This window comes from Polypterus senegalus, chromosome 16 (genome assembly GCF_016835505.1).
Source record: "Polypterus senegalus isolate Bchr_013 chromosome 16, ASM1683550v1, whole genome shotgun sequence".
Lineage (NCBI taxonomy): Eukaryota > Metazoa > Chordata > Cladistia > Polypteriformes > Polypteridae > Polypterus > Polypterus senegalus.
This window is the reverse complement of record NC_053169.1, coordinates 37,996,832-38,022,640: the sequence shown is the minus strand read 5'-3', so window position 1 is coordinate 38,022,640 and position 25,809 is coordinate 37,996,832. Positions and strand designations below refer to the sequence as shown.

Genomic DNA, 25,809 nt, shown 5'->3' with positions numbered 1-25,809 from the left:
GTTGGCAATAAAGAAGTACAGTATTATTGGTAAAGAGTAAGTGCTTCTCTTTGAGGACCCCTGGAATGGATAAACATTAATTTATAACTGAGTTTACCAGCAGTCATTCTTAGGATAAGGTAAAAAGACCTTTGTCACTTCTTTCACATGTAGCACATTTACATGTGCGTCAATAACCTCATTATTCACAGAAATATTTATTTTAAAATACCATGTAAACCTTTATTCTGTATAGAGAAAGCATGTTATTGGACGCTGAGAAGCTTGATTATCTAAGGTAGATTTTTTCCGTGAATAACTCGATTATGTGGCCATGTAAACCCGTAACTGGGTTACTTTTAAGGATTTAGTAGTCTGAGTATGTGTGTTGCACCCTGTCAAGCTTGCACATTATTTGCTTCACACTCACTTTCTGCAGCCAGAGCCACGGGTAGAAGCATCCACAAAATACATTTCTAGAGGCAAATGTTTATGCAATTGCTTTATTCCTTCTTTTGGCTGAATTAATCTGTATCAATATTTTAGAAATTGCTAAATTTGTGTTGATGAGCTGCACATACAATGCTCTCAAGAGCAGCATGATGACATGTTAAAAGTAATGTGCGTTTTGTAGTCCGACTACTTTTTAAAGCAACGAGTAACCTAATTCAATACTTATTTTATTGAAGTGAAAATACCTGCATTATTATTCCACCAGTACTGGTTGTAAGGCAAGAAGCACATGTTCTTTACAGGGCTCAATCGCACAGCCAAGCAGAAAAGATTTTGCTGCGTGTATTCCGGTAACAGAAACAAATAAAGTGTCGATCTGACTAAACAAATTTATAAAACACGAGAAAATGATCACAGGCAAGTATTCTCATTCAAGGTGATGTTTAACACTTTTTTTGCGCAGATTAATGGTGTCAGAGCGTTTTGCAAAAGGAGAAATCTAGAAGATTACTTTTCATGTAAGCGCAGATTATTGAGAAATCAGGTTTCTGGCTTAATCAGGATATTCACTTTTACACAATTATGCATGTGCATGTAAACACACTGTTTTTTAGTTGGTTTAAGTCAGTGGTGCTTAATTATGTTCTCTACATATTATAGCTAAGGCAAATCAATTAATCCTTGCTTTGTAAAATAAATACTTGATTACCACTTCAGCATTCCAAGTTCTTCTACAATACTTGAAGAAAATTAAAAAAAAAATATGTTACTAATTTATTTTATTGGGTTGTAGTGTTTACATAGGCAGTTGCCAGTAGCTAGCAGTCGTACCACATGCACATAACATGTCATCCACATGAAGCTATGCATGTTTGGGCCCAGCCAGTACCTGAATGGGAGACCAACCAGGAAAAACTTGGGCTGCTGCTGAATGAGGTGTTGATAAGGCCAGCAGGGGGCACTTACCCTGTGGTCTGAATCCCAGTGCAGTGATAGGGACATTCAGCTGTAAAAATAATGCTGTCCTTCAAATGAGACCTTAAACAAATCTACTGACTCTCAGTGGTCATTAAAGATCCCTGGGCATCCTCTGTAAAGAGCAGGGTATATCCTGAAGTCCTGGTTAAATTGCTCGCCACTGCCCAGTAATTTTGTCCCCCTAGTCACCCCCTGTCTCTAATTGGCTCTCTCTCTCTCACCCCTTCACCACCTAACAGCTAATGTGTGGTTAGCATACTGATGTAAAATGGCTGCTATTGCATCTTCCAGCCAGATGCTACACATTAGAGGGGGCAGTAAAGTGCTTTGAGTAGTCTTATACGTAAAGTGCTTTGAGTAGTGAGAATAGCACTATATACAGCTGATTCATTGCAAAGCAAAATTACTAGAATTTACAACAAGTTAGGTTTGCCATTCCTTGTAGATCCATCTTATTATATAACTTGTTCATATTTTTTTGTGTTAAAAGGCACCTTAAAAGAAGTGTGTTGCCCCACATGGGCCATCAGACATGGATAACTCGCGGTCATCTGTGGCAATAAATATAACAATAAAGAACTTGCTAGTTGCACTCATAAGAAGTAAAGTAGCCACTGCTGAAGAATTTAAGACTGGGATGGTCTAACAAAGTTAAGGAGGGAACCATGCCTGCATTGAAGAAGAATGATGGTATTGATGTCCCTTTAGCTTAGCAAGTTTTATTTATTTATTCATCCTGTGATTTATTTCTTTTTTCCAAGCAAATGGCTGGCCAGAAAAAGCCAACTTTTTTTTTTTTACTTTTCCTGGAATCAAAAGGAACCCTTCCTCTGAGCAAAGAAAAGAAAAAAGAGGGCTTTAGCTTATTAAAGCTAAGGATAAATCAAGTTCTAATATGCATATTTGATTAAAATTGAACTAGATTAATAAATACAGCATATCAATGTGAGCAAAGCAAAACATTTTTCTTGATCCTTCATTGCTGCAGTGCTAAGCTGTTTTTTCAAGAGCTGGAGTAGAACGATGGCTTTTCCATCAGGGTAAGACATATTCGTTATTGGGCACTAACTAGTAACACGCCTGATTTAGAATAGAATTTAATTAATTTGTGTCTAAACAAGGTGAGACGGCATGAAAAAAAATCAACCCACAGGTTACATTTTACACTCTTAATCATGTTGCATCAGAGATTTGAAAAAGCAAAAATAAATGTATTGCTGAAAGCAAATTCAGATTCGTTTTTCTGTTTTCTTACTTTTTTTGCTACAAATGAAGCAGATATGAGTTTCAGGAATTTTAGACAATCCTCAAGGTATTAAAAAATCAATTTGAAATACAGATCTGTGCTGAAGCATATCTTTATTATGTAGCAAAAAATAGTTTAAGTTTCACCTGATATTGTAATATTTTATTAAAATATCAGGTGTTGTCAAGGTTATTTGACACTGGGTTTGCCAAAATATATATCCATTCTTCCATCCATTCATTTTCTAACCCCTTACAGAGTTGGGTTAATGGCAGACAGTCTTTTCTGGTATCATTGACCACAACATAGGAACCAACCCTAGGGGGGCTGTTAGTCCAACCCAAAGTGCACACAACAACGCTCATTCATTTCAGGCCCACACAGACATGCATATCTTTAAAATGTAGTTCAAAACCAGAGAATATCAATATGCACATTAATTAAACATGTAGACTCCACATGGAGAGCAACCACCTTGTGAACTGAAACCAGGGATCATAAAATAGTAAGAAGGTAGCATTAACCACTGTGCTACTGTACTACTGCTTCTGTTATTTAAATAATGAAACTGTGCTACTGTACCTGGTCAGGATTGTGCACCAGTGGGCAGTTGTCACACTGATCTCCCACTCCATCTAGATCTGTGTCCTTCTGGTCAGTATTGTATACATAAGGACAGTTATCGTGTTCATTCAGAATTTCTGTAACAGAAAATAGAGAATATCTTTGGAGTGGAACAATAGAAGCTGCTTACTGCTCATTGTATTTAGTGTAACTTCATCTAATTTCTAAAGGAGCAAATTAAAAACATGTCCATGTGTATTGTTTGAACTCTCATATTACACAGGTGAGATTCAAGAGTAAGCAAAAAACTAACAAGTGTTTAAGCTGCCATTGATGTAAACACTGACCCACCATTACTAGGAAAGATTAGGATGCCTGTTATTTATACCAATTTTATTTAAGATTCAGTAATCTTTGTAAGGGAAAGGCCACATCAGGCAAATAAACCATTTTTGAGATTTTCATAGAGTTACTCCTCAATGGTGTTTGATTCAGCATATACTATTTCCAGCCACTCTTAAGGGTTCCTCAGTAAATCAATCATAGTCAGTTCAAGATAAACGCCTGCCGACTTTCATTTCAATGAAAACATCCTACAGCCTTTTATATTCAACAGGCAATATCCAAGATTTTAGTTGAAATTTTGCAACTGACTATACTTTTCATAAACAGCAAACAACTTTATTGAATGCAGTATGACAATATGCTTCATCAAAAGTTAAAATTCAGTATATTGTAAACTGGCTGTAAAGCAGGTTTATACCAGAAAACTGTTCATCATTCAGGAGATGCAAAGTTTATTTTCTTGGTATACACCATTTAAATAACAACAACAAATCAACTACAACAGCAGAATTAATTGAGGTTGTTCAAATGGTATATAGCAAGATGTAAGACGTGTTGGGGGCAAATGTCTAATTGAATTCTTGCATGCAAAAAAAGGAAAAGGAGAGTGTTGTCACTGGGGCGTTTTAAGCGCTGAAGATCTATACACCTGCAAGTGACCTTAATCCAGGGTCACAGGGATCATGTACTGTATAGCTTGTGAGAAAAACAGAATTTACACAAAATATGTTCAATGGCTATTGCACCATATATTATAAAACAATATATTTCAACCAAAAAGCATGATAAGGAAAAAGTACAATTACAGCAGTATTGGTATGGTTAATGTAATATAATGAGAACAGATAGCTAGAATACTGTATGTATAACCAAAAGAATGAAGACAACCAGCCATCTCTGTGGGTTCGTACTGATATAATTCTTATTAATCTGAAAGAACTCACAGAATGTATGGATTATAAATTCAATTCTTAGATATTCAAAGCTTCTCATCAACTAAAACATTTTTAACTTTTCCCAGGGAACAAAATTTTGTGCATGTTCTTCTAATTATAAAATTTTGCAATAAATGAGCAAACATGATCCAGAAATGGTCTTACATTACATATCAAAAGAATGGATATATAGATAGATAGATAGATAGATAGATAGATAGATAGATAGATAGATAGATAGATAGATAGATAGATAGAGGGCAGCACGGTGGCGCAGTGGTAGCACTGCTGCCTCGCAGTAAGGAGACCTGCATTCAGTTTCCAGGTCCTCCCTGCGTGGAGTTTGCATGTTCTCCCTGTGTGTGGGTTTCCTCCGGGCGCGCCCGTTTCCTCTGGGTGCTCCAGTTTCCTCCCAAAGACATGCAGGTCAGGTGCATTGGCGATTCTAAATTGTGCCTAGTGTGTGTTTGGGGTGTGTGTGTGTGTGTATGTGTGCTTTGCAGTGGGCTGGCACCCTGCCTGGGGTTTGTTTCCTGCCTTGCGCCCTGTGTTGGCTGGGATTAGCTCCAGCAGACCCCCGTGACCCTGTAGTTAGGATATAGTGGGTTGGATAATAGATAGATAGATAGATAGATAGATAGATAGATAGATAGATAGATAGATAGATAGATAGATAGATAGATAGATAGAGAAGACATTGCAGACAATATATTGATAGCTGTGCTACTGCATATTCAATTTATCAACTAAACACTTGTCAGCAGTGGCTTTCTAAACCTCAGGCATCTTCTTTTGCTGTTCTCTGTGGAAGTGGAGTATAGATTTATATGTGAAAACTGTTTTTATGTTATATGAACAAACAAATATTAGTAAGACATTAGGAGGAAGTATATTTATTCATCGGTGCATTTCCTGAAGGTACTTTCCCCGGTACTCCGAGTATAGTAGTGACTTAAGCGATCCTTGGATGGGAGGTGAATCTTTAAAATAGTATGCATATTTAATTCCTATATGGTTGGCATTGAAGTGAAAGGAGGGTATAAGGGATATATACAAAGACAAAAACTAATAAAATGCTTCTGTATAAATGTGAAATGCAGTTAACTGATTTATTAAGTGAACATGTTAAGTATGTTGGAGACTGGGCTGCATAAACCATAACACAGGTCAGGCATTTAATGTAAAACATTCTAGTTCTTTACATAGTAAATACTTCTAAAGTATGCAATGTAATGGCTCAGTTTGCAGTGAAAGAAAAGGTCATCCACCTGAAGCTAAGCATGTTTGGGCCCAGTCAGTCCTTGGATGGGAGACCAACCAGGAAAAGCTTGGGTTGCTGATGGAAGAGATGTTCGTCTGAATGTGGATCCTAATTCACCAGTGCAGTGACACTGTGTTGTAAAAAATGGCATTGTCTTTGGGGTGAGATGTAAAATCAAGGTCCTGACTCTCTGTGGTCATAAAACATCTTTTGGATTTCTTTGTAAAGAGTTGGGTGTATCCTGATGTCCAGGCTAAATTGCCCACCACAGCCTGGTCATTCTGAACCCCTAATCATACCCTGTCTCTAACTGGCTAATTATCTCTCACCTCATCACCACCTAACAGCTAATGTGTGGTGAGCATACTGGAGCAAAAATGGCTGGAGTCACATGGTGGTTGTGACTCCTCACTCACTATGAAGGGTAGTTTGAGAAGTGTGTAAAGCACCATATAAATGTAAAGAATTATTATTATCAGTTTAAAATCCATCCTATTATAAGATAAACAGTTAATATTTTTGACTTGTTATTTTTGCATTCATTGATGTGTTTTTCTTTTCTAACGTTGTCCTACTGTCCAGTGAGACATTTACTTTCACATCTTCAGATCTAACATGGCAAAAAGAAAGAAGAGGGACGAGTTTACTATTCTAGGCACTGACATTACTTACCATCACCATCAATATCCACAGCACAGGCATCTCCTTCCCCATTGTTGTCAGTATCAATCTGGGCAGGATTGTGTTCATAGGGACAGTTGTCACAACGGTCGCCAACATCATCCTTGTCATAGTCAAACTGACGGGGATTGTATAGCAGGGGACAGTTATCCTAAAAAAAACAGAGAGATGAGTTAGAAAGTTGTTGATTGCTTTGACCTATGGCAGTTCTAAAAGTAAGTCAGAATAAAAGTAATTTTGTAATTTTTAGCTAACTGTGCACAAATAACATTCATGATGAGCGGGTGTAAAACAAAACTAATCAGGTAACTTTAATGTCAGCTTTCAAAAGATTTGCCATGGGCTTTCCATGCCAAGTTTTAATAGCTGATTACCAGGAGGAGGGCTGTGTTGCCATCCCTCGTTTGTAAAGTTTTAGCTGGGGAATTGCCAGAGTCACTCATTTGTGCACTACTAAGTTGTGCAGACCCACATATGGCTTCACCTTAGAGGGGACATTGGCTTTATTCAAAACAATAAAAACAACAGATCTTCCTTTCCACCCATGATAATTTTATTTCAGTTAGTTTCAGTGTAGCGGACCCCCGTGACCCTGTATTCGGATTCAGCGGGTTAGAAAATGGATGGATAGTTTCAGTGTATAGAGATTTTCATTTCAGTTTAGTCTATCTTTAATTTCGTTAATTTTATTTAACAAAATGCTTTTTTAGCCATTTTAGTTACAGTTTTCTATAATGATAATGGCCTAGCAAAGACCACAGTGGTTCATACAAAAATAATTCATCTAATATGAAGTTGTTTAAGAAGGAAGACTTAGTTATGGGATACACTCTCAATACACTGGAAGTAGGAAAGTATATGGAGAAAACGTATATTATTAAAAACTTACTATATGCTGCACATCCACCCTCTGACATACTAACATGAAGTAATTTCAGCCAATGAAATAGTCAACATAAGTGGGGCTTCTTCATACCTATGTCAATGCACCAGTTGACTATGAATGCTGTTTTTGTGGCTACATAGAATGAAACGCGTTTGTCCCTGAGAGTAGTTTATGGTACTCTATATTCCAGTTTCACTTTGAACATTGCAAGTTTAGAGTCTCTGCAGAGATGGCAATTTTTTAATCTTCCATCAAGTAATGAGGATCTTCCAAATAAAATTATAAAAGTGCAGTGCAACAAATTCCCTTTCTCACTTTATAATAAAAAAACATATCTTCAACTTGTAGCTCTTTAGCATCTCTTAATAATTTCACTTCCCAGATACTATGCCTTCAGTTAAGGAGCAAAAAGAGCCTTGTGGCTTTATTTTTTGTTTTAACGTTGATGTGGTGTATTTACAACGTTAATATAATGCTGTAAAATATTAATGTTATGTGAAAAAGCAAACCAATAAAAGTTAAAGTTACCCTTTCATCCACAATACCATCGTTGTCGTCATCTTTGTCGCAAGCATCGCCCTGGCCATCATTATCAAAGTCTTCTTGGCCAGAGTTTGGCAGGCTTGGACAGTTGTCCTATGAAATAAAAGGAAAACAACTCTTTATAACATGAATTTTATAAAATGCAACTAAATATTACTTTAATTAAAACCTGATTGCCTATTAAGTAAGGCATTGACTTTGAAGCTGGAGGTTGGAGCTCCATTACCTGTTCACCGAAAGTTAGACAGTGTAAAGCACCAGCAGATGACAAAATAAAACTGAGCCTGGGAATAGGAAATTGTTGAGCCAAGGGAGCAATAAATATAGATATTTTCACACACGTGCACATGATGGTTTATGAGCTCAAATAGTGTTTTTCTGTCAGTCCAGGGGTTGGTGTTGTCATCTTTCTCCTCTATGGGAGACATCACTTCCATCCCAGTCTTCCTAATCCCACCTCTTCCTGTTTTCTGCCATATTTATAGACCAGACTCACCCTGTTAGCTCAGTTCTGTTTTGGACTCCTGCCTTTTAAGACGTGATTCTTTTTTGCATACCGTTTTTTCAAGTGTACAGGCTGGCCATTTCCTAACCTTTTTATGTCTGCTGCCTTATTATTTGACAATATATGGAAGAAAAGGTCTGTGATACGGTCAGCATATTTGTAGTTGGAAATCCACAAAGGAGGAAATGAATCAAATATCTTAAAACATATATATATATATATATATATATATATATATATATATATATATATATATTTATTCATATGCTTTTGATTCCTACCAAAAATCATCATCAGAGGAACATTATTAGACTTACAGGAATCCAAGGCAATATATAGTAAATAAGGAGGGGAGGGTAGGTGGATGTAGCAAGGGGGCTGGGGATTGATGAGGTGGGGTTCAGAGGGTGATGGTCATAAAGTCTTGGTCTTTTTGGGGGAGTTGGGGTTCCTTCATTCCACGATTTTTCTTCTAAACCTTCATCACCTTCCTTTACACTTTTCTTTTATCTACAGCTAAGATCATTACTTGTAACAATGTTTATCTACCTATTGTCCCCTTTTTTTCTCACCCTTTTCTCAATTTTTTTTCTACAACTATACACACATCTTTGTGTTGCAGGTAAGAGACGTCTTACTGTTTCAGGCAAATGGGATTCAAATCAACCCCAAGCCTTAAGCTTGGATTCAATTTTTAAAGAAGTCAAAAATTACATAAAAAATTCTAATCAGCAATTTATCCATCCATTATCCAACTCGCTATAACCTAACTACAGGGTCACGGGGGTCTGCTAGAGCCAATCCCAGCCAGCACAGGGCTCAAGGCAGGAAACAAACCATGGGCAGGGTGCCAGCCCACCGCAGCAGCAGCAATTTATTCAGTATAAAATTATCCATAAGGTTTATACAACTGTATTAAAGCAATGTTTAATGGGTTTAAACCCCTGGCCTAGTTTGTAATTTGTGTTCTCTTAAAGTTTTTTTTTTCATGTTTTAGTCCTGTTCTCCTGCTGAGTCTTTGTGATCTTCCATTTCCACCCTTTTTGTGGGCGGTTTTATTGCTTGTTCTATACAGATTTTTTACTTCTTGATTTCCATCATACACCTTTTTATGCATTAATTAAAAAAAAAAAGATCTCGGTAAGTTCTTTAGCTGAAAACATCCTCCAGGCATCTCGCTGGAAAAACCAAGATTAATAAATGCCTATAGGAACTGACTTGGTAACTTAACTTGTTTGGAACTTCCAGCTGCTTATATTAGTTTCTTCTTTCTATCCATTATATCATCTTTAGAAAAACAAATTGCTCTTATTACAAACTGTTTTTTTTTACTCTAATCAGGGTGTGTGGGGTGACACAGAGTTTTTCTCTACTTGTTTTCTCAATTATGTCTGAAATTGGTTGGCGCCAGTGGGTTGGAGACTTTATTCTCTTTATTTTTTCTTTAAAAATATATAAAAAAAATTACTTACAAAAATGACATCATCCTTTAACCTTGTATTTAAAGTAAACTGAAGAATGTATAGAAGCTTGCCTTCATTTTAACAGTGACGTCTGTTTTACATTTGCCCAGAATGGTGTGGCCACAAATAAATATGCGCATGTCTTATGTTTAGCAGAATGAATAGGCCTATGAAAAGTAAAACATTTGGTCAGAAATCATGCAGACCTTATTTTTAGCACGGCATTGAAACAATTACCAATTATCTTAGCCGTGTTTATTGTCTAAGTGCTAAGTCAGCAAATTCCATCCCCCCCAGCCGAGCACACTGCACCCAGTCAGAAATTAATGGTTTTTGCATTTTCCTGCTTAATAACAATTCAGAATTTTTCATTCAAATTTGGTGTTTGAAAATGATAAAACACTCATTCATTTACTCTCCTGTATATGAACGATATTTTACATGGACTCATAAAAGTGAAAAAGCCATGCTGTCTTCCTCTAAAGCATTCCAACTGACATAGCACAAAAATTTACAAGCCTACTTTTTGCTTTCAAGTTAAAAGTCAATTTATATTAAACTCTTTTACCCCACAGTGTTCTTTTATGTTTTATGTCTTATTGGCATTTATTTAAATGTAAATAAAAGACCTGGAATTAAACCGGATTGTTTTTCTACTTACTCCAGTGTTATTCTGAGTTAGAGGGCATGCAATGTTGTCTGTGAGTGACCTTTAAGTTGTTAAAATGTTCAGTCTTCCAAGGGGCTGCGTTTAAGGAAGAAACAGAGTATTTTGAGAGGTGTTGGCTACGCTGATAGCGATGAGTGCCTGTTAGCTATCTTAAACAACACAGATGGAAAAAAGGAATGTTTGCGAAGATTTTACTTTTGGAAAAGTTAAAACAAGTCTAATTATGCGATAAGCACAGAGCTTGAAATCGCTGTTCTTCTGCATTTTTGCTGTATAAAGATACACTATTGATTTACAAAAGATTCTTTGTTTATTCAGTATATGCACATATTTTAGGATCATTCAACTTACATATACTAACATATTAAGTGATGATCAAGATCCATCCTGATGACCACCTTTTAAAGATTTCCATTACAATTACTCATTACTCCAGTATCTTGATTAAAAAAGACTTAGTTCTTTACTTACATTTATAGAATGAAATATAACTTACTGTATACTTACAGAATGAAATATAACACCACCAAAATGTAGAAACTTTTTTTTGTATTAATTGCCAATGCAAGGTGGATTACTTGAAACATTTTAGAAGTAAGCATTGACCATCTTATAATGAGTAGCTAGAAGTGAAAACCATAATCCATTGCTTTTTCCAGCTGTGTCTTTCATCATTAAATGTTAATTACTTTTAATTGAAAGGATGAATACATCGTATCTGAAATATTTGAAAACAATATGAATATGAGGCACTGTAATACACTTTGAAAGGAAACCTGAATGCAAAAGCAGACAGTCACCGTTATGAATGTGAGATTTGTGGTGGCAAAAACCTGTAGCCACTGAGAGCCTTCAGGACCGGCTCCTGCACTAATCACTCCTGAGAACATATTTTGAGTAATAATATGAATAGTTTCAGCTTCTTTGAGAAATATGACTGCTTTGTAACAAACCAGACAGACTGGAAGGAAGCAGTGAAATCTTCATAGCCCCTCACTGACGCCAGAAGGATTCGATTCTGACCTTTCAGTGCCTCACAGTGAGCAAGTACCCTTTAACAATAAATCCACACTTCTTATGATAACCCCCAGTTGACTTTTTAGTCAGTTGCTTATTATCTTCAAGTTACTAAGTCATTTAATTTCATACTAAATCAATCATAGATTACAGTTGTCTTTTTAGTTTGATGTTTGGATTATCTGTATTAGCATTCCTTTCATATAACAAAAATGCAACACCCTCAATATTTGCTCAGAAAAGCAGTCAACAATAGGAAAGGGTCTTGCAGGCAACACCATATTCCATGATACCAAACTAAGGAAAACTTAACATGAGTTATAAGGGTAATTTTGCAGATGTAATATAATATATTGTGTAATATATATATTTTTTGAAATATAGAACATGGGGTGACAGGAAACAGGACAAGAATTCTACAAGCTACTTTTATTATTCCTTTGTGGCAGAGATGTGGATAGATGATACCAATACAATGAGGGGACCACCAACAACAGAAGCTTGAAGAAGCACTTATATTTATATAGTGCTTTTCTAACCTAATCAAAGTACAACCACTTGAGCCACCATCAATGTGTAACATTCACTTGGTTGATGCGACTGCTGCCATTTTTGCACCAGTATGCTCACCACACATTAGCTGTTAGGTGGCAAAGGGTTGAGACAGATAGATAGTCAGTAAGGGACAGGGGATGATTAGGGAGGCAGAATTTGAGATGATTATTCCTGGGGCTTAGATGTAAATGGAGGACTTCATGGGACAATGGAGACAGGACAAGAATCTTACAAGCTGCTAGGTCACAGCAGAGAGCCCTAATTAGTAAGTCATGGCTTCCTCTTCCCTTTATGATAGGCAAGTAACCAGGGTATTCTCTGGAGCTTTAAGATAAGGCTGGGGTCCAGAACTGCAGGGTATTCACTAGGCCACTCCTGACCCCAGAAATGATAACTAGACCTTCCCTGGAAGTAATTTTTGGCCAGGGTTTAAAAGCCGAAAGTAATCATAAGGAATAATGTAGAAAATGCTTGAAGCGAGACTAAGACTACACTATGGAAGGTACAGTTAGGATGATTTAGGTTATTGTGATTTATATGTGGATTTATATGTGGGTTGATGCAGTAGGCACCAAATGTCTCAAATAGTGAATAATAAATACTATATTTAGATAGGCACAGTGTGGGCAGCCAAGGTTTGGTTTACTTGGTTACTTTTAATCTACCCTGTGTAATAGGCCTACCCTTTCTTCTTTTTTTAATAAAGAGTTCGTCTTTCTAATTTTTGGCTTTACTCTATGTTCACAGACTGTTTATAAGCAACTGAAAATATCTTTAAATCAATAGAAAGAAACCACCAAAGTGTGGTTAATCCAGACACTCTGGTTCTCATCCACATTTCAAAGATGTACACTTGAAGATGACTGGTAATTCATAAAATGGTTGGATTGGAGAAGATGTGACCAGCGATGGCATAGAAGACCATTCAAGCCTGGTTCCTGCCTTGCTACTAATGCCATCAGGATGGCCTGTGGCTCCTCACAAGCCTGCACTGGAATAAGTAGGTTTGAAGAATAAATGAATTTAATGTGTTTTTAAATCAGCTAAAACATACTTTACATTCTTTCCTCATGTGTTCTGACTTTAAGCAATTTGAACAACAAAACCAACCTTAAAATGTTTAACAGGAAAGGTGAAAGGTGACCCCTCAGAAAGGTCTCTGAATGTAAATATTCACCCAGACAACAGCTAACCCCCCAATCACAAACCCCCAACCACAGTCCTCATGTTTCAGAATCAAGACTGCTGAGCATATGATTAAAAATAAAATGAAAAGATGGAAGGTTAGCTGGCTAGCTCTAACATTTCTTGGTGAAGTTACTAATAAATAATCCATTAAAAAGTGTGCACCTCTTAACCTAATTTTAAAACAGTTACAGAAAAATAGCATTTTGTTTGGGAGAACAAATGAGAATATCCCTATTGGCCACATTCAATATTTTATATAGTTTTACTCAATATTTTATATAGTTTATGCAAATGCTATTGGAACAATAAATCCTTCAATTAAGTAGTAACCAATAGCACCACTGCTATCCCCTGAGGTAAGCTGATTTGTGTTTTCTATTATAATAAATCATTTCTAATACATTCGTGTTTATTGTTGTGCTGGAGAGTTGCAAGATGTTGTGCGGTGGTCAGACATGCAAGTATGAATTTCATTCCATTCTGCTAATGTGGCAACACCACTACTGCAACTGCTACTAATAATATATTATGCTATTGATTCAGGTTTTTTTTACTTTTTATCTTATAAAATGTGGTATGTTTTTTTTATTAAACTTCTATTTTGTTTTTATAGATTTTTTTTTCTAACCATCCATACATTTCCTAAACAAGATTTTTCGGTTATAGGGTGTGGCGAGGTTAAACTTATCACTGCAGCAGTGGGCAGTAGAAATAAAATAACTCAGGATAATATCATGGATTTTTCAGATGTGGGATGAAACTAAATTAGCCAGACAGAGAAAACCCACGCCTAGCTGGGAAAGAACTGGATCGAGCTTCTGGGGTCACCTCATTCAATTCTTTACTACAGTAAAAATGATTTTTTATCATTACCATTATTTGCCATTATCATCTGTTTCGCAGGTTTGATTCAGCATTATATGCAATTAAGAAATAAATAGTTTTTATACCAAACCAATTATTCATTTACAGAACTCATTTATTTGCCTATAATCCTTTAGTGTTTCTCTGTGTTGTCACTCTCAGTGTTCTAGGGGTTTTATAGTTATTACAAACAATTTATTGTTCCTGCCAGCCACACTGAACACTGCTGGTTCTTAGTTAGAGCTGTTAGGGTCCCCAGGGAGCCAAACAAATGACATTCCTTTAACTTTTGCTAAAAGCCACCTGCATAAACACTACTTAAAAAAGGGGGAAAAAAATCCAGTAGTCTAAGGTGTCATCTGTGAGCAGCGTAAATCTACCTATTATAATAAACAATTCACTTTTATTCCTGACTACTGGAATTTCCATCACTTCTTATTCCATTTACTCTCTTGTAATTCAGTACTTTTCAATACCATTTATGATTCAATCAAATTAGGTTAAAGGCCTGAGGCATTACATAGCTGTAATACAATTCAGTGCCAGAAGACAGACAGATCTCCGTTCCTTTCACTTTGTCAAAGCTTACCTTCTTGCAGTGGTATGTAGCATTAGCAGCACAGACGAGGTTCTGGTTAGGCCAGCCATCTAAGTCCGAATCCTCTCCACAAATGATTCCATCTCCAGCATAGCCAATCTTACATTCACATTTATACATGGGATCGCTGAAGTGGCCAAGGTAAATACATTCAGCAAACTTGTGGCAGTTGTGGGTCTTCTCTTTGCATGGGTTCTCAGGTTCACATACCTAAGGGGCAAGAAAGGTTCCTGTTGTGATATAGTCAACAAATGATTCCTTGGTCAATTTATTAATACACATTTTTTGGGGTATTTATATAAAATGTATGCAGAGATTTTAGTTTGAAATATAGCCAGGATCTGCACAGCAGTTTGTAAATTATTAGTTTTCTATCTTCAGAAATATCTGATATCATGTTTTAAACATCAATGCTTTACTCTGTAATTAAACATTTTATTACTTTAGGATAAGCTTTGTGTTGGTCCTTTAAAGCATGCAGCCAAATTGGTAGCGTCTGGAATGAAATGCCATTAACTCTGCATGGTAGTTGTGCAGTAAATAGCTTAAGTATTAGGCTGTAATAAAACAGACAAAGGGGGGCTCTTCCAAAATAAAAGGCTGTAAATATTTTATAGCAGCCTAAACTATTTTTTAAAAAAAGAAAAGTTGCTGTTTTGATGACAAGGCATTCTTTTCAATTAAGTTTTATTGTCACTTATACCTGAGGTAAAATAAAACATTTTGGCAAAAAAAGTCAAGCTTGAGATCAGGATGTTTGTCTTTTTAAATGTTATGTTTCACAATAAATCAAACCATGGGACATACACAAGGAGCGAAATATCAATTCAATTTACTTTTTTAAGTGCAGTTTCTCTTATACGTCCAGCTCACTAAAGATTATAAAAAGTAAACTTTCATTTAATTCCTTGCCTGTCTTCCTCACAGAATATGACCTTCACATTATGATGAAAGGCATGGTGTCTTTTTTACCATTTATTCTGAACAAGTGTAATTAGTTAATATTTCCTGTGGTTCCACTTATACAGTCTAACCATATAAGTAAGACCATAAAAATACCTTAGATGCTTCATACAAGGAAGTGTCTGATTAGGTTTGATTTCTTTTTTCTCAGTGAGCAAGCTGTTACACTCTAAAACCAAGACAGACCACCTCAGACCACCCTTGGGCATGTATGTCTCTCCGGAATGTAAGTCCAAACAACCTAATAAATAACAAAATAGGTTTATATGCTTAGAAGTTCTAGTCTACAGATGATCTTCTATCCATCTTTCCAGTCATTTTTTGTACCCACTCTGTCCAAATGAATGTCATGTCAACCACACCTAGTCTAGAAATATAAATGACTAAGTTAATAAGCATAGTGAAAAGTGTAATATTTTGAAAAATACTAGAAAGTTGCACCTGTCCATGATGTTACTTTGGCTGAATGATTCAACGTACAGATTTTCATACATAATACAGCAATAGGAAACTATTTCTATATACCACACAACCTGTTTGTTTCTCTGTTCTTTATGCACAGCTTAAAGCCACGTTGTTTAAATTTGGCTTCTAAACATAAGTCAGGTTTATGACTTATAACTTACTGCATTGTCTCTCACAGGACTGTCGGTGGCTTGAGGAGAGAGCAAATATTTGTAACACCACATCTGACTCAAATCTCATTAATAGGGCTTCTGTTTCAAAAAAGCAAGTGGAATGAAATATTGTAATGTGTTCTATTGAGAGTGACGCAGTTCTGTACAGGGTGTGTTGGTGGTGTAGTGTTTTTCCACACTTGCATTTCCACCAAGTTATCGCAGTTCAGTTCCCATCCATTACATTCGACTTTATCTTTACTCAGGCATTTCCTTCACTATTTTTCTCATGGACGCAGATCATATTGTCTCCTAAGCTATTTATTTGTACTTTGAGTTTTTTTTACAAGTAGAAAAACAATAGAATAATATATTAAGAAGTTTTCTAATACTAATAGTAGTTAGGTATTATCATATATACTCTTGTATAAGTCAGGTCTTGAAACCAGACCCTGACTAGTACGCCTGTTTAAAAACACTAAACTTACATATTTTTTTACATCTTCTTGCTTCTTCCAATCTCACATCAGTTTCTCAGATACATCAAATTTTGTTGCAGCAGTGCACTTACCAATTTCTTTCGCCACTTCAACAACATTTAATTTAAAACCAGCTTCATATTTTCTTCTGTTTAAATGCTCCATCATAAATAAGGGATGTTCTTATGATAAAGGTGTATGAGGGTGTGAGATACAAAAAACACAAAACTGCGCAAACGTTGCTTCGCAATAGTTTGGGTATTACAGTGTGGTCACGCAGTCACAATACACAGAAAATAAAGGCAGTGTGCTCCATGGTTACTCTTTCAGGTGGGTGTTAGCATGTCATAATCTCTTGGACCAATAGCATGAGTTTTCTGCATTCAACTCATACAATCCACTTATATGCGAGTATATATGGTAAACGCATTACATTTAGGGGTAATGTTTGGTAATATATAATACTGTATTGCTTTCAAATTAAGATGCCCTCAGAATTAAGACGCACTCCTCTTTTAAAAATATTTTAAGGCAAGAAAGTACCTTTATAAAGAATTTCATACAATTAAAAGTGAATACATGGGTATACCAAGACCATTGTTTTTTCCTTACATAGACAAGACCAATACACACCAAAACATTTTTCTCTTTCAAAAGTCCACAGAAGCTTATTTTCCATATTTTTTTAGCTGCAGAAAGTGTAATGAGGTTTGACAATTAAATACCTCAAGTTTAAAATGCACCCCAGTTTTAAGTTAGGAAACATATGAAAAACGGTATATACTGGAATTACTTTTTACCTTTCCACTTCTCCATTTTCTACACCAGATGACTCAACTAGTATAACCGTAAAACATTCACATACATAACACCCAAGTCCAGTTAGGGAAAGAGCAATACAGAAATCTATAAACCTTAGTCAGAATGTAATTGAAGTCATGCTAAAAGAAGATCTTACTAACAAAAGATTTAGACACTTGACAATGAAGCAGAGGAAAAACAAAAGCTCCAATTAAGAGTGAAATTACTCTCTGAAGGGTCTCTGGTATTGGGAGCAAACAAAGTCAGAGACCTCATGACGTGAACCAAATGACTTTCTATCCCTTACAAGAATCCTACACTATTAAATGACACATGGTGACATCCATTACAATAGGATAACGTGATGGTCTGGTGCTGTGTATTCTTAGGCAATATGCCATCTCACAGAATAACAGGTTACTAGAATATTCATATCTATTAAATGTCAGAGAGTTCTGCTTTTGCTGTTTTCTTTTGGAAGTCAAAAAGGCTAAAAACAAAACAAAATGAAATACTTAGATACAGTATCAGTCTAAATAGTGAATCAATTATAAAACCACTTTCCAGTCTAGGATCTTGTATAATATAATCAAATCATGGTGGATTGTGCAGCTGCCTAACAGTTCCTGTGACCTAAACTAAGTTCCTGTGCCAGTACCTGTCACCAATGAATCTACACATTCTCCCTCAATACTGACCCCAATTCAGAGCTAGTGAATCCATTAGGCAGCATAGGTGGCTCCCTAGGGCGCTGAACAAAATGAGGGATGTCATTTATGTAAGTTAAGGGGCACAGGCTCCAGAACCTGAGTGGGACCCCAGTCATAAACATTTGATAATAATGCCCACAGTATGGGCTGTCTCCTATGATGCTCTGTCTCTTAGTTCAATATTGTCTTCTATTAATGAAAACTGGTTTCTTTTTTAATGAGTTTCTTTATATCTGGATGACTACTATTCTGAGGATGGGTGGGCTAACTTAAACAGGTGGCAGGTCCCATTGGAACATTTGTGATTCTTACAGTTTCTTTAAAGTTTTAAGAAAATATGTGAGCTCAGAAAAAGAATCAGGTCTTCAATTTGCTCATTTTACATTTTTATGAACAAAAAATATATGACCAAATGTTCATGTTGTTAAAATCAGACATTTGTAGATATGACTAAAGATCACTGTAAACAAAAACCAAAGCAAAAAAAAAACAAAAACTTGCAGTTATGCTTTATCCCTCTTTATTTGGGATACTCAGAGTTCCCTGAAAGTTTTAGAGAAGGACTGATTATTACTAAGCTCAATTTGAAAAATTCTCAATAAATGTCTAATATTTCTGAATGCCACAATTAAGTAATTTGTTATATTTCAAAGCTAAATGACAATATAATTAAGTATGTTTGTTTGCCTTATTTTAATTTTGAAACTTTAAGCTTCATAAAACAGAGAAATAAAAACTTGGCCAATTCATCCATCCATCCATCCATTTTCTAACCCGCTGAATCCGAATACTGGGTCACGGGGGTCTGCTGGAGCCAATCCCAGCCAACACAGGGCACAAGGCAGGAACCAATCCTGGGCAGGGTGCCAACCCACCGCAGGACTGGCCAATTCAAGTCTCACTGAATTTCACAATTTCAAAACACAGAATAAGAAGGATGGGGAAATTTTCACATTTCGGCTTTGCGGGAAGTTTTTAAGGTAATGAATAAGGATGTTTTAATGTGTTTGCTATCTGTTACTGAGCTTTGACAACCTCATGCTTCTTTAAAAGCCTGTTCATCCCAATACCTCGTAATGTGTGATCTTCTGCCAGTGAATAATAACCCATGCAACAGGGACAGTCAGTTTCCAGGACTTAATTCTACTAAAACTATTGGACTACTTGTTTCCACATCTATAGAAATAACACAAATCTAAATTTCTTAAAAACAATACACACAGGTAAGAAGTATTTTTCAAAATTAGACCAATCAGTCACGCTAATATTTTTCCCCAGGCCTGACTCAAATGTGTATCAAGCATGACAAGCACTGGGCTTCTCCCAGCACAATGCTGTAGATTTTTAGATATTTGGATGTGTTGCTCATTTCGACCATAGTACAACAATGCCCAACTGAACTAATGGAAATAGAAATAAAACAAATGTAATGGTCCACTCAGTTGGCTGTCAGATGATGATTGCAGTTGGTTTTAACGAAGTTTATTGCACCTAATATTTCCTTGAACAAATATGTAATTGTGAACGTTCAGTGAGTCCATGTGGCAGTCAATGACAGATGCTTGCAATAAGTATATTCTGTTCCTGGATTCCTTGTTCTGAAGAACTAAAAAGGTCACTCATAATGGTAATAGAGCCATGTTCAGTGCTGTGTGGTCTGAAAGAAGAACTTAGAGCTGTAGGCCACATCACTCATGTTTTGCTCAGTCTGCTGGTTAGGGGGTTTCTAGAAAAATAAATGCTGTGTCGTGTTACAAAAATACCACTGGCAGGATTGTTAAATTTCTCATAAATCCCTCACATACAAACCATAAATGCCACTTTGTGTGTGTGTGAACATCTTTGAAAGTCAGGAGCTTTACTATTCATCATTTTCCATAGTCCCTTTAGTGTTTATGTTGTAAAAACACAATACATATTGAAAATAATAGTTCTAGAAGTGTAAATTTTGTTTTTGCCTTTGCCATTCAGAAATTGCAAACACACTCAGTGCTCTAAGACTTGACAGATATCAAACAGCAAACACACTGCCATGAAATCTGAAAGCATCCTTCATAAATGTGCTGGTGTTTGAGGGCATGGCTGGCATGAGTCCTCCACAGTGCAAATTCACTGACACCTCTATGCCAGGACGATTTTAAAAAATCCACTGAAAAACATGCTTTTAAAAGAAACATGTGCAGTAAGCAGAGTACCAAAACTTCATATTAGTATCAAATGAATATGCAAAGTCCAAACAATGTGCACCCCGACCAAGAATCAGAACAGAGAATAAGAGCTGTAAAGTTTTAGAAACACTTTGCCGAAACTTTTAACATTTCTTTCATGTTTTAAGGTGTAGAATTACCAGGGATCCCTACAATATGATATTTCCCAATACTTAGAACACAATATATTTTTTGATATTTTACAGTACAGTTCACTTTATTTCTTTTTCATGTGACTGTATCGGAGGATGAAATCATATTCTTATAAAAATAACAATAATCTGTTATACGTAATCATTGAAACCTTGACTCTGTCCATCCATTTTGTGGAAGCGTATTTAAATATCTCTGCTTTCTCCATAGTAAGACTGGGAATATTCACTTACAGTTCATAACACACATATTGGTACATAAGGTAACCTTTGTGCTGGATGAGACTGTGTGTTTGTGGTAGGGCTATCAACCAATAACTGGCATTAGGGTACTTCAGAATTATAAACAGTAGAATACTCTTAAAATAGATAGAAATGTGATTACAGTTCTTGGGGTGAAACAGTTTTGTTCTCAGAGTGTTTTTGCAGCTCACAACATATTGGCAAAAGCTTGCATAGGACATGCAGTTTCAGATGAGGTTTCTTGCTTTTATGCCATCCCTATGATTATATTAGTTTATGAATTCTAAATTAAGTCTAAATCAGCCTTTAATCGCTCCTGGCAGCTGGAACTGGAGGTACAGTTTTACTTTGTAGTATTCCGAAGTATTATATTTTAATACAATACTTACAAACTGCATGTTTCATATTAAGTTGTTTCTTCACTATAATTTTGAAAAACCCAAAATGAACCCAGATAAGTGGGTTAGAGCTTTTGGTATAGACATGTATGAAGCAATTCCAAATAAAAAATAATACTAATAATAAATTTTATTTATATTGCACCTAACATTTGAAATACGTAATCTATCTACATTTTTTTTTGCACATGTACTAATAAAATGTTTTTTTTTCATTCTAATAGATGGTGCATCGCTTGCATTATCATACTGCACTAATGTTTCACACATAAACAAATCACAATAATGGAGAAATGCAAAAAGAAATCCTGATGCCTGCCCTAGTGTAACAATGATGTAACACCACTTATATATATATATATATATATATATATATATATATATATATATATATATATATATATATATATATATATATATATATATATATTTAAAATATTGCAGATCTCTTTTTCTTCTCCCTAACGCTATTACATACCTGAGGTATATGTAGTTACTTCTTTAAGGCAAAATTATTTTGCTCAAAAGTGACAGACTTATAGCACTTTAAAATCTTAATAGCCATGCCAAGTTTCATTCATACTGACTGATTTCCTTCTTGGTATCATGTGCACGGACTTACACAATGACACACATTCATGTAGACACACAGACATATTCAGGGATCCCCAAAACATGTAAACATGTTAAACATGTAAGTCACAATGCAGTTCCACTATTAATTGCACAGTATGGTCACTCTTTAATTTATATGGTTTTGTGTTGTCAACCCATTTGTTAGATGATCCGCATTGTTTGGTATTTGTATAAACACGAGGGGTTCTGCATGTTACAGCATAAACTGATTTCACTTGTAACACTGCTGTATAAATTCCACTGTCATTGGCCATTACATCAGTCCAGAACAGCCCAACTGATCTACAAGTCCAGCTCAGGAGATGCAGCAGTGTCAGCTACTATTGATCCACTCAGTTTTCCCAGCTCTGACATTGCACGATAAATACACGTGTCTGCTGAATTTCATTAAAGTGAGACTTACTTGCTTGTTTTTCTTGGCAGCCTCCACGCCCATTCCATATGGCTGGGTTCCTTTGTATCGAGGTGGGCAAGGCAAACAGTGAAATCCGGGATCAGTGTTAACACATCTTTGAACATTATTCACTTTAAAGCACACATCAGATACCAAATCACACTGTTGGGGAAAGGGTAAAGAAGGTTAGGTCAACCAGTACAAATCCCTCCCTAATTAAAAGAAAATGTCAGTCATTCCATAGGTTTGCATACCTCGTTGAGATCCTCACAGGAAATCCCATTGCCGTGGAATCCCTGAGGACAGGGTCCGCATTCCCATGAGCCATCTGGGGAACTGTTACATTCTACTCCAGCAAAGCAGGGGTTAGAGAGGCACCCATCTGTGATAATCCAGTCAAGAGATACAAATTCAAGGAATCGTTTGGCAGCAAAAATGTATTATGAGACCTTTACTGCTATAAATGCTCCAGACAGTGTTTTACATAAAGGCTAATCTCCTATCATCAGTAAAACAAGCAGCTTTGGGAATCAACTGATGTCTTATGTTTTTATTCTCTCAGTTCCTGAACTCCAGAAAACTAATGTGGTTACAAATATTGTTTGTTTATACATCCATTTTCCCAACTTGGATATTCAAATACAAGTTGAGAAAAGGGTTACTTGGGGAGCAGCAAAGCCATTAATATGAAGTGAATGTCAGGAAATGGGGGCCATTTTATTGTTATAATACTCATGCAAAACCTACAGAGTTGCTAATTAGCTTAAACTGTACATATTTTGGATGTGGGAGGAAACCACAATTCAGAGGAAAACTCTCCAGGACAGGAAGATAATTTGCAGAATAATGCCTGGGTCTGAAATTGTTGAGCAGTAATGCAATCCACAGTATTAAAAATATATAAGTAAGCACCCTTTTCTCATGCCAATATTTATCCTAATATCTGTCCACATTGTCCGTTTTCATGTCAGTTGGGGTGTTATAGCGATATGGCACTAAAGCTTTACAAAGTTTGTGCTACTAGACACACTTAGGCCTTGTTCACACGGGCGTTAAGTTTTTGGACAAACGAACTTGCTCTGAACGTCCTAGACGTTTAAGTTGCATTTTGTGGTGGCGATCGATTGACTTCTACACCGGCGTTCGTTTGTCTCTGTCTAACGCCAGCCTGCAGCCCAAATTGTAGTTTGTGTGTTAACCTGTGGAGGCAGTGTCGGGAACTGGATATGAAAGCCCTTGTCGTTTTATTTGAGGTGCCTCCTTTCAATATGGACCATTTTGCTATGTTAGATATTAATCTTCTTGTTTTAAAAATACTCGTAATACGGCGACGTAGGGAGATAAAAAATCCCCGCCGCTACTGGGTTCATCCTCTGACTGCACAACGTCGGGTTAAAGGAAGTTTTTTTGTGCTTTATGAGGAAATGCGAAAATTTCCACGCAAGTTTTTTTAATTACTGTCGGATGTCGGTTTCCACTTTTGATTGTCTGCTGCAGCTGGTGCAATGCCACATTGCACGCCGATCAACCAATATGCGACTTGGTGTTAGCCCCGAAGAGAGACTACTTGTCACTTTGAGGTAAGGAAACAGTAGTCGAGTGTGCGCTTACACTGGTGTTATGCACTGAAATGCCCCGAAGCGTAAAATAAACGCGCAGAAAACGAACTAGAAGTGGTTTCCTTGCGTTCGTTGGGTTTTGAACGCCAAAAAGCTGCATGCAACGTTTTTTTGATGCCGTATTAACGCGCAGCCGGACAAACGCACGTCACCAAAGCCCGTGTGAACACTCTTATTGACTCCTACGTGTAGAAAACACTCGGCGCTTGATCCGCTCACGGACGCCTTCTGACGCAAAAAACGCTCGATTTTAACGCCCGTGTGAACAAGGCCTTACACATGAAGAAAAATGTATGAATAATAGTATCCACCCAGGTGGTGTAGTGGTAGCACTGCTGACTCACAGTAAGAAGATCATGGGTTCATGTCCCTGGCCTTCCCTGCATGGAGAGTGTTTTGAGTAGTGAGAAAAGTTCTATATAAATGTAAAGAATATTATTATATTTATGACAGATTTTCTCTTTAATATGAAAATATACTTTAGGGTAATTTAAGCTAACCATATATTTTTTTAACTATTCATCCCCTAGTCACCGCCCCAAACCTCAAATCTCATTAAACACCCAGCCAGTTACAGGGACATATCTGAACAAATCAAGCCTGTCCTTGCCTGCTATTCTGTAGGATTTCTAGCCCTGTTTAGAAGGAATTTTAAGTCTCAAGAAGTTTAGAGTTCAGCTTTTCTTTCTAAGCTGGGATAAGTGTTTCAGAACAATCCTGGGTGGAGTGGAGGGACTAATTGTTTAGCCTGACAGATAATTGGATTCATTCTCTAAGGGGGAATCTCAGAAATGTTCTTGGACCACACCTTTGAGACTGAGCCAGAGCATGCTGTAGGAATTGTCAGGCATCATCTGAGGATTTAGTCGCTGCCCTGTACTGGTGACTGCAGACAAACTGTCAATGTACTTAACCAGCAGTTAATGGCTAGTGTTGACAGTTTAAACAGTTGAAGGTTTAGGAAAGGGAAACTGTAGTGGAATTAAATGATCTGTTGAATTGCTAGATGTCATTATTTCTGTCCTCTCTGCCAAGCAGCATGAAGAAAAGAGAAGTCCGAGTGCAAAAGCTGCCATGAGTTCAAAATCAAGTTGATACCAGCTCACTAAAAGAAAACAACTCTCCCTTTTATAATATATTCATTGAGCTTTAAAATCTAACAGTCTTTCAATGGCAGAAAGGTTGTCATTTAATTGGTTATTAATATAGTTAAAAAAATGTATATGTATTAAAAATATATAAGTAAGCACCCTTTCCTCATCCTAATATTTATCCTAGTATCTGTCCACATTGTCAATTTTCATTTGAACCATATTAGTTGGGGTGTTATAGCGATGTGGCACTGAGGTTTTGCAGCTAGACACACTGAAGGCATTGCATTTCTTCTTTTTTCCCCAGCAAAACTTCACTTTTTTTTTTTTGTAATTTTGCATGTGTACTAGAGCATCACAATCATTTTGATGAGAACAGGAAACAAAGTTCGTAAACCCTAGTCCCTTAATTTCTCTGAAATGACATCAAGTTGAGTTTTGAAAGTCCCCAAAGAAAACCGGAAGAAAATGAGATAACATACCAATAGGACATTCTTTCTTGTTACATATGTCACTATCTTTGTCCTCTCCCAAACACTTCTTGCCTCCATACTGTGGCAGGGGGCTGTTGCAGATTCTGGACCGTCCCCTCAGACCTCCTCCACATGTAGCAGAACAGGTAGCCCATGGTGACCAGGGGCCCCAGCCTCCATCAACTATGGAGCAAAACCAGAAATTAGTCAGGCTGAATCATGAGTTCACTGTAAAACTATTATGGATGGTGCTAAGGTTTACATGCATGAACAAATAATGCTGCACCTCCTGAAA

At 36.5% G+C, this 25,809-nt stretch overlaps 1 protein-coding gene across 3 annotated transcripts in view; it reads right to left on the bottom strand.

Moving 5' to 3' along the window:
* Positions 1-25,809, bottom strand: part of thbs2a (thrombospondin 2a) — a 73,517-nt gene that overhangs the window by 19,195 nt on the left and 28,513 nt on the right. For all 3 annotated transcript variants that reach the window (XM_039737781.1, XM_039737782.1, XM_039737783.1), the window contains exons 10-16: positions 25,524-25,697; positions 22,586-22,713; positions 22,341-22,493; positions 14,723-14,941; positions 7,857-7,964; positions 6,434-6,593; positions 3,239-3,357 (exon numbers count right to left, since the gene is read on the bottom strand). In XM_039737781.1, the coding sequence (XP_039593715.1) occupies positions 3,239-3,357; positions 6,434-6,593; positions 7,857-7,964; positions 14,723-14,941; positions 22,341-22,493; positions 22,586-22,713; positions 25,524-25,697 (1,061 nt within the window). The remainder of the gene's footprint in view (positions 1-3,238; positions 3,358-6,433; positions 6,594-7,856; positions 7,965-14,722; positions 14,942-22,340; positions 22,494-22,585; positions 22,714-25,523; positions 25,698-25,809) is intronic.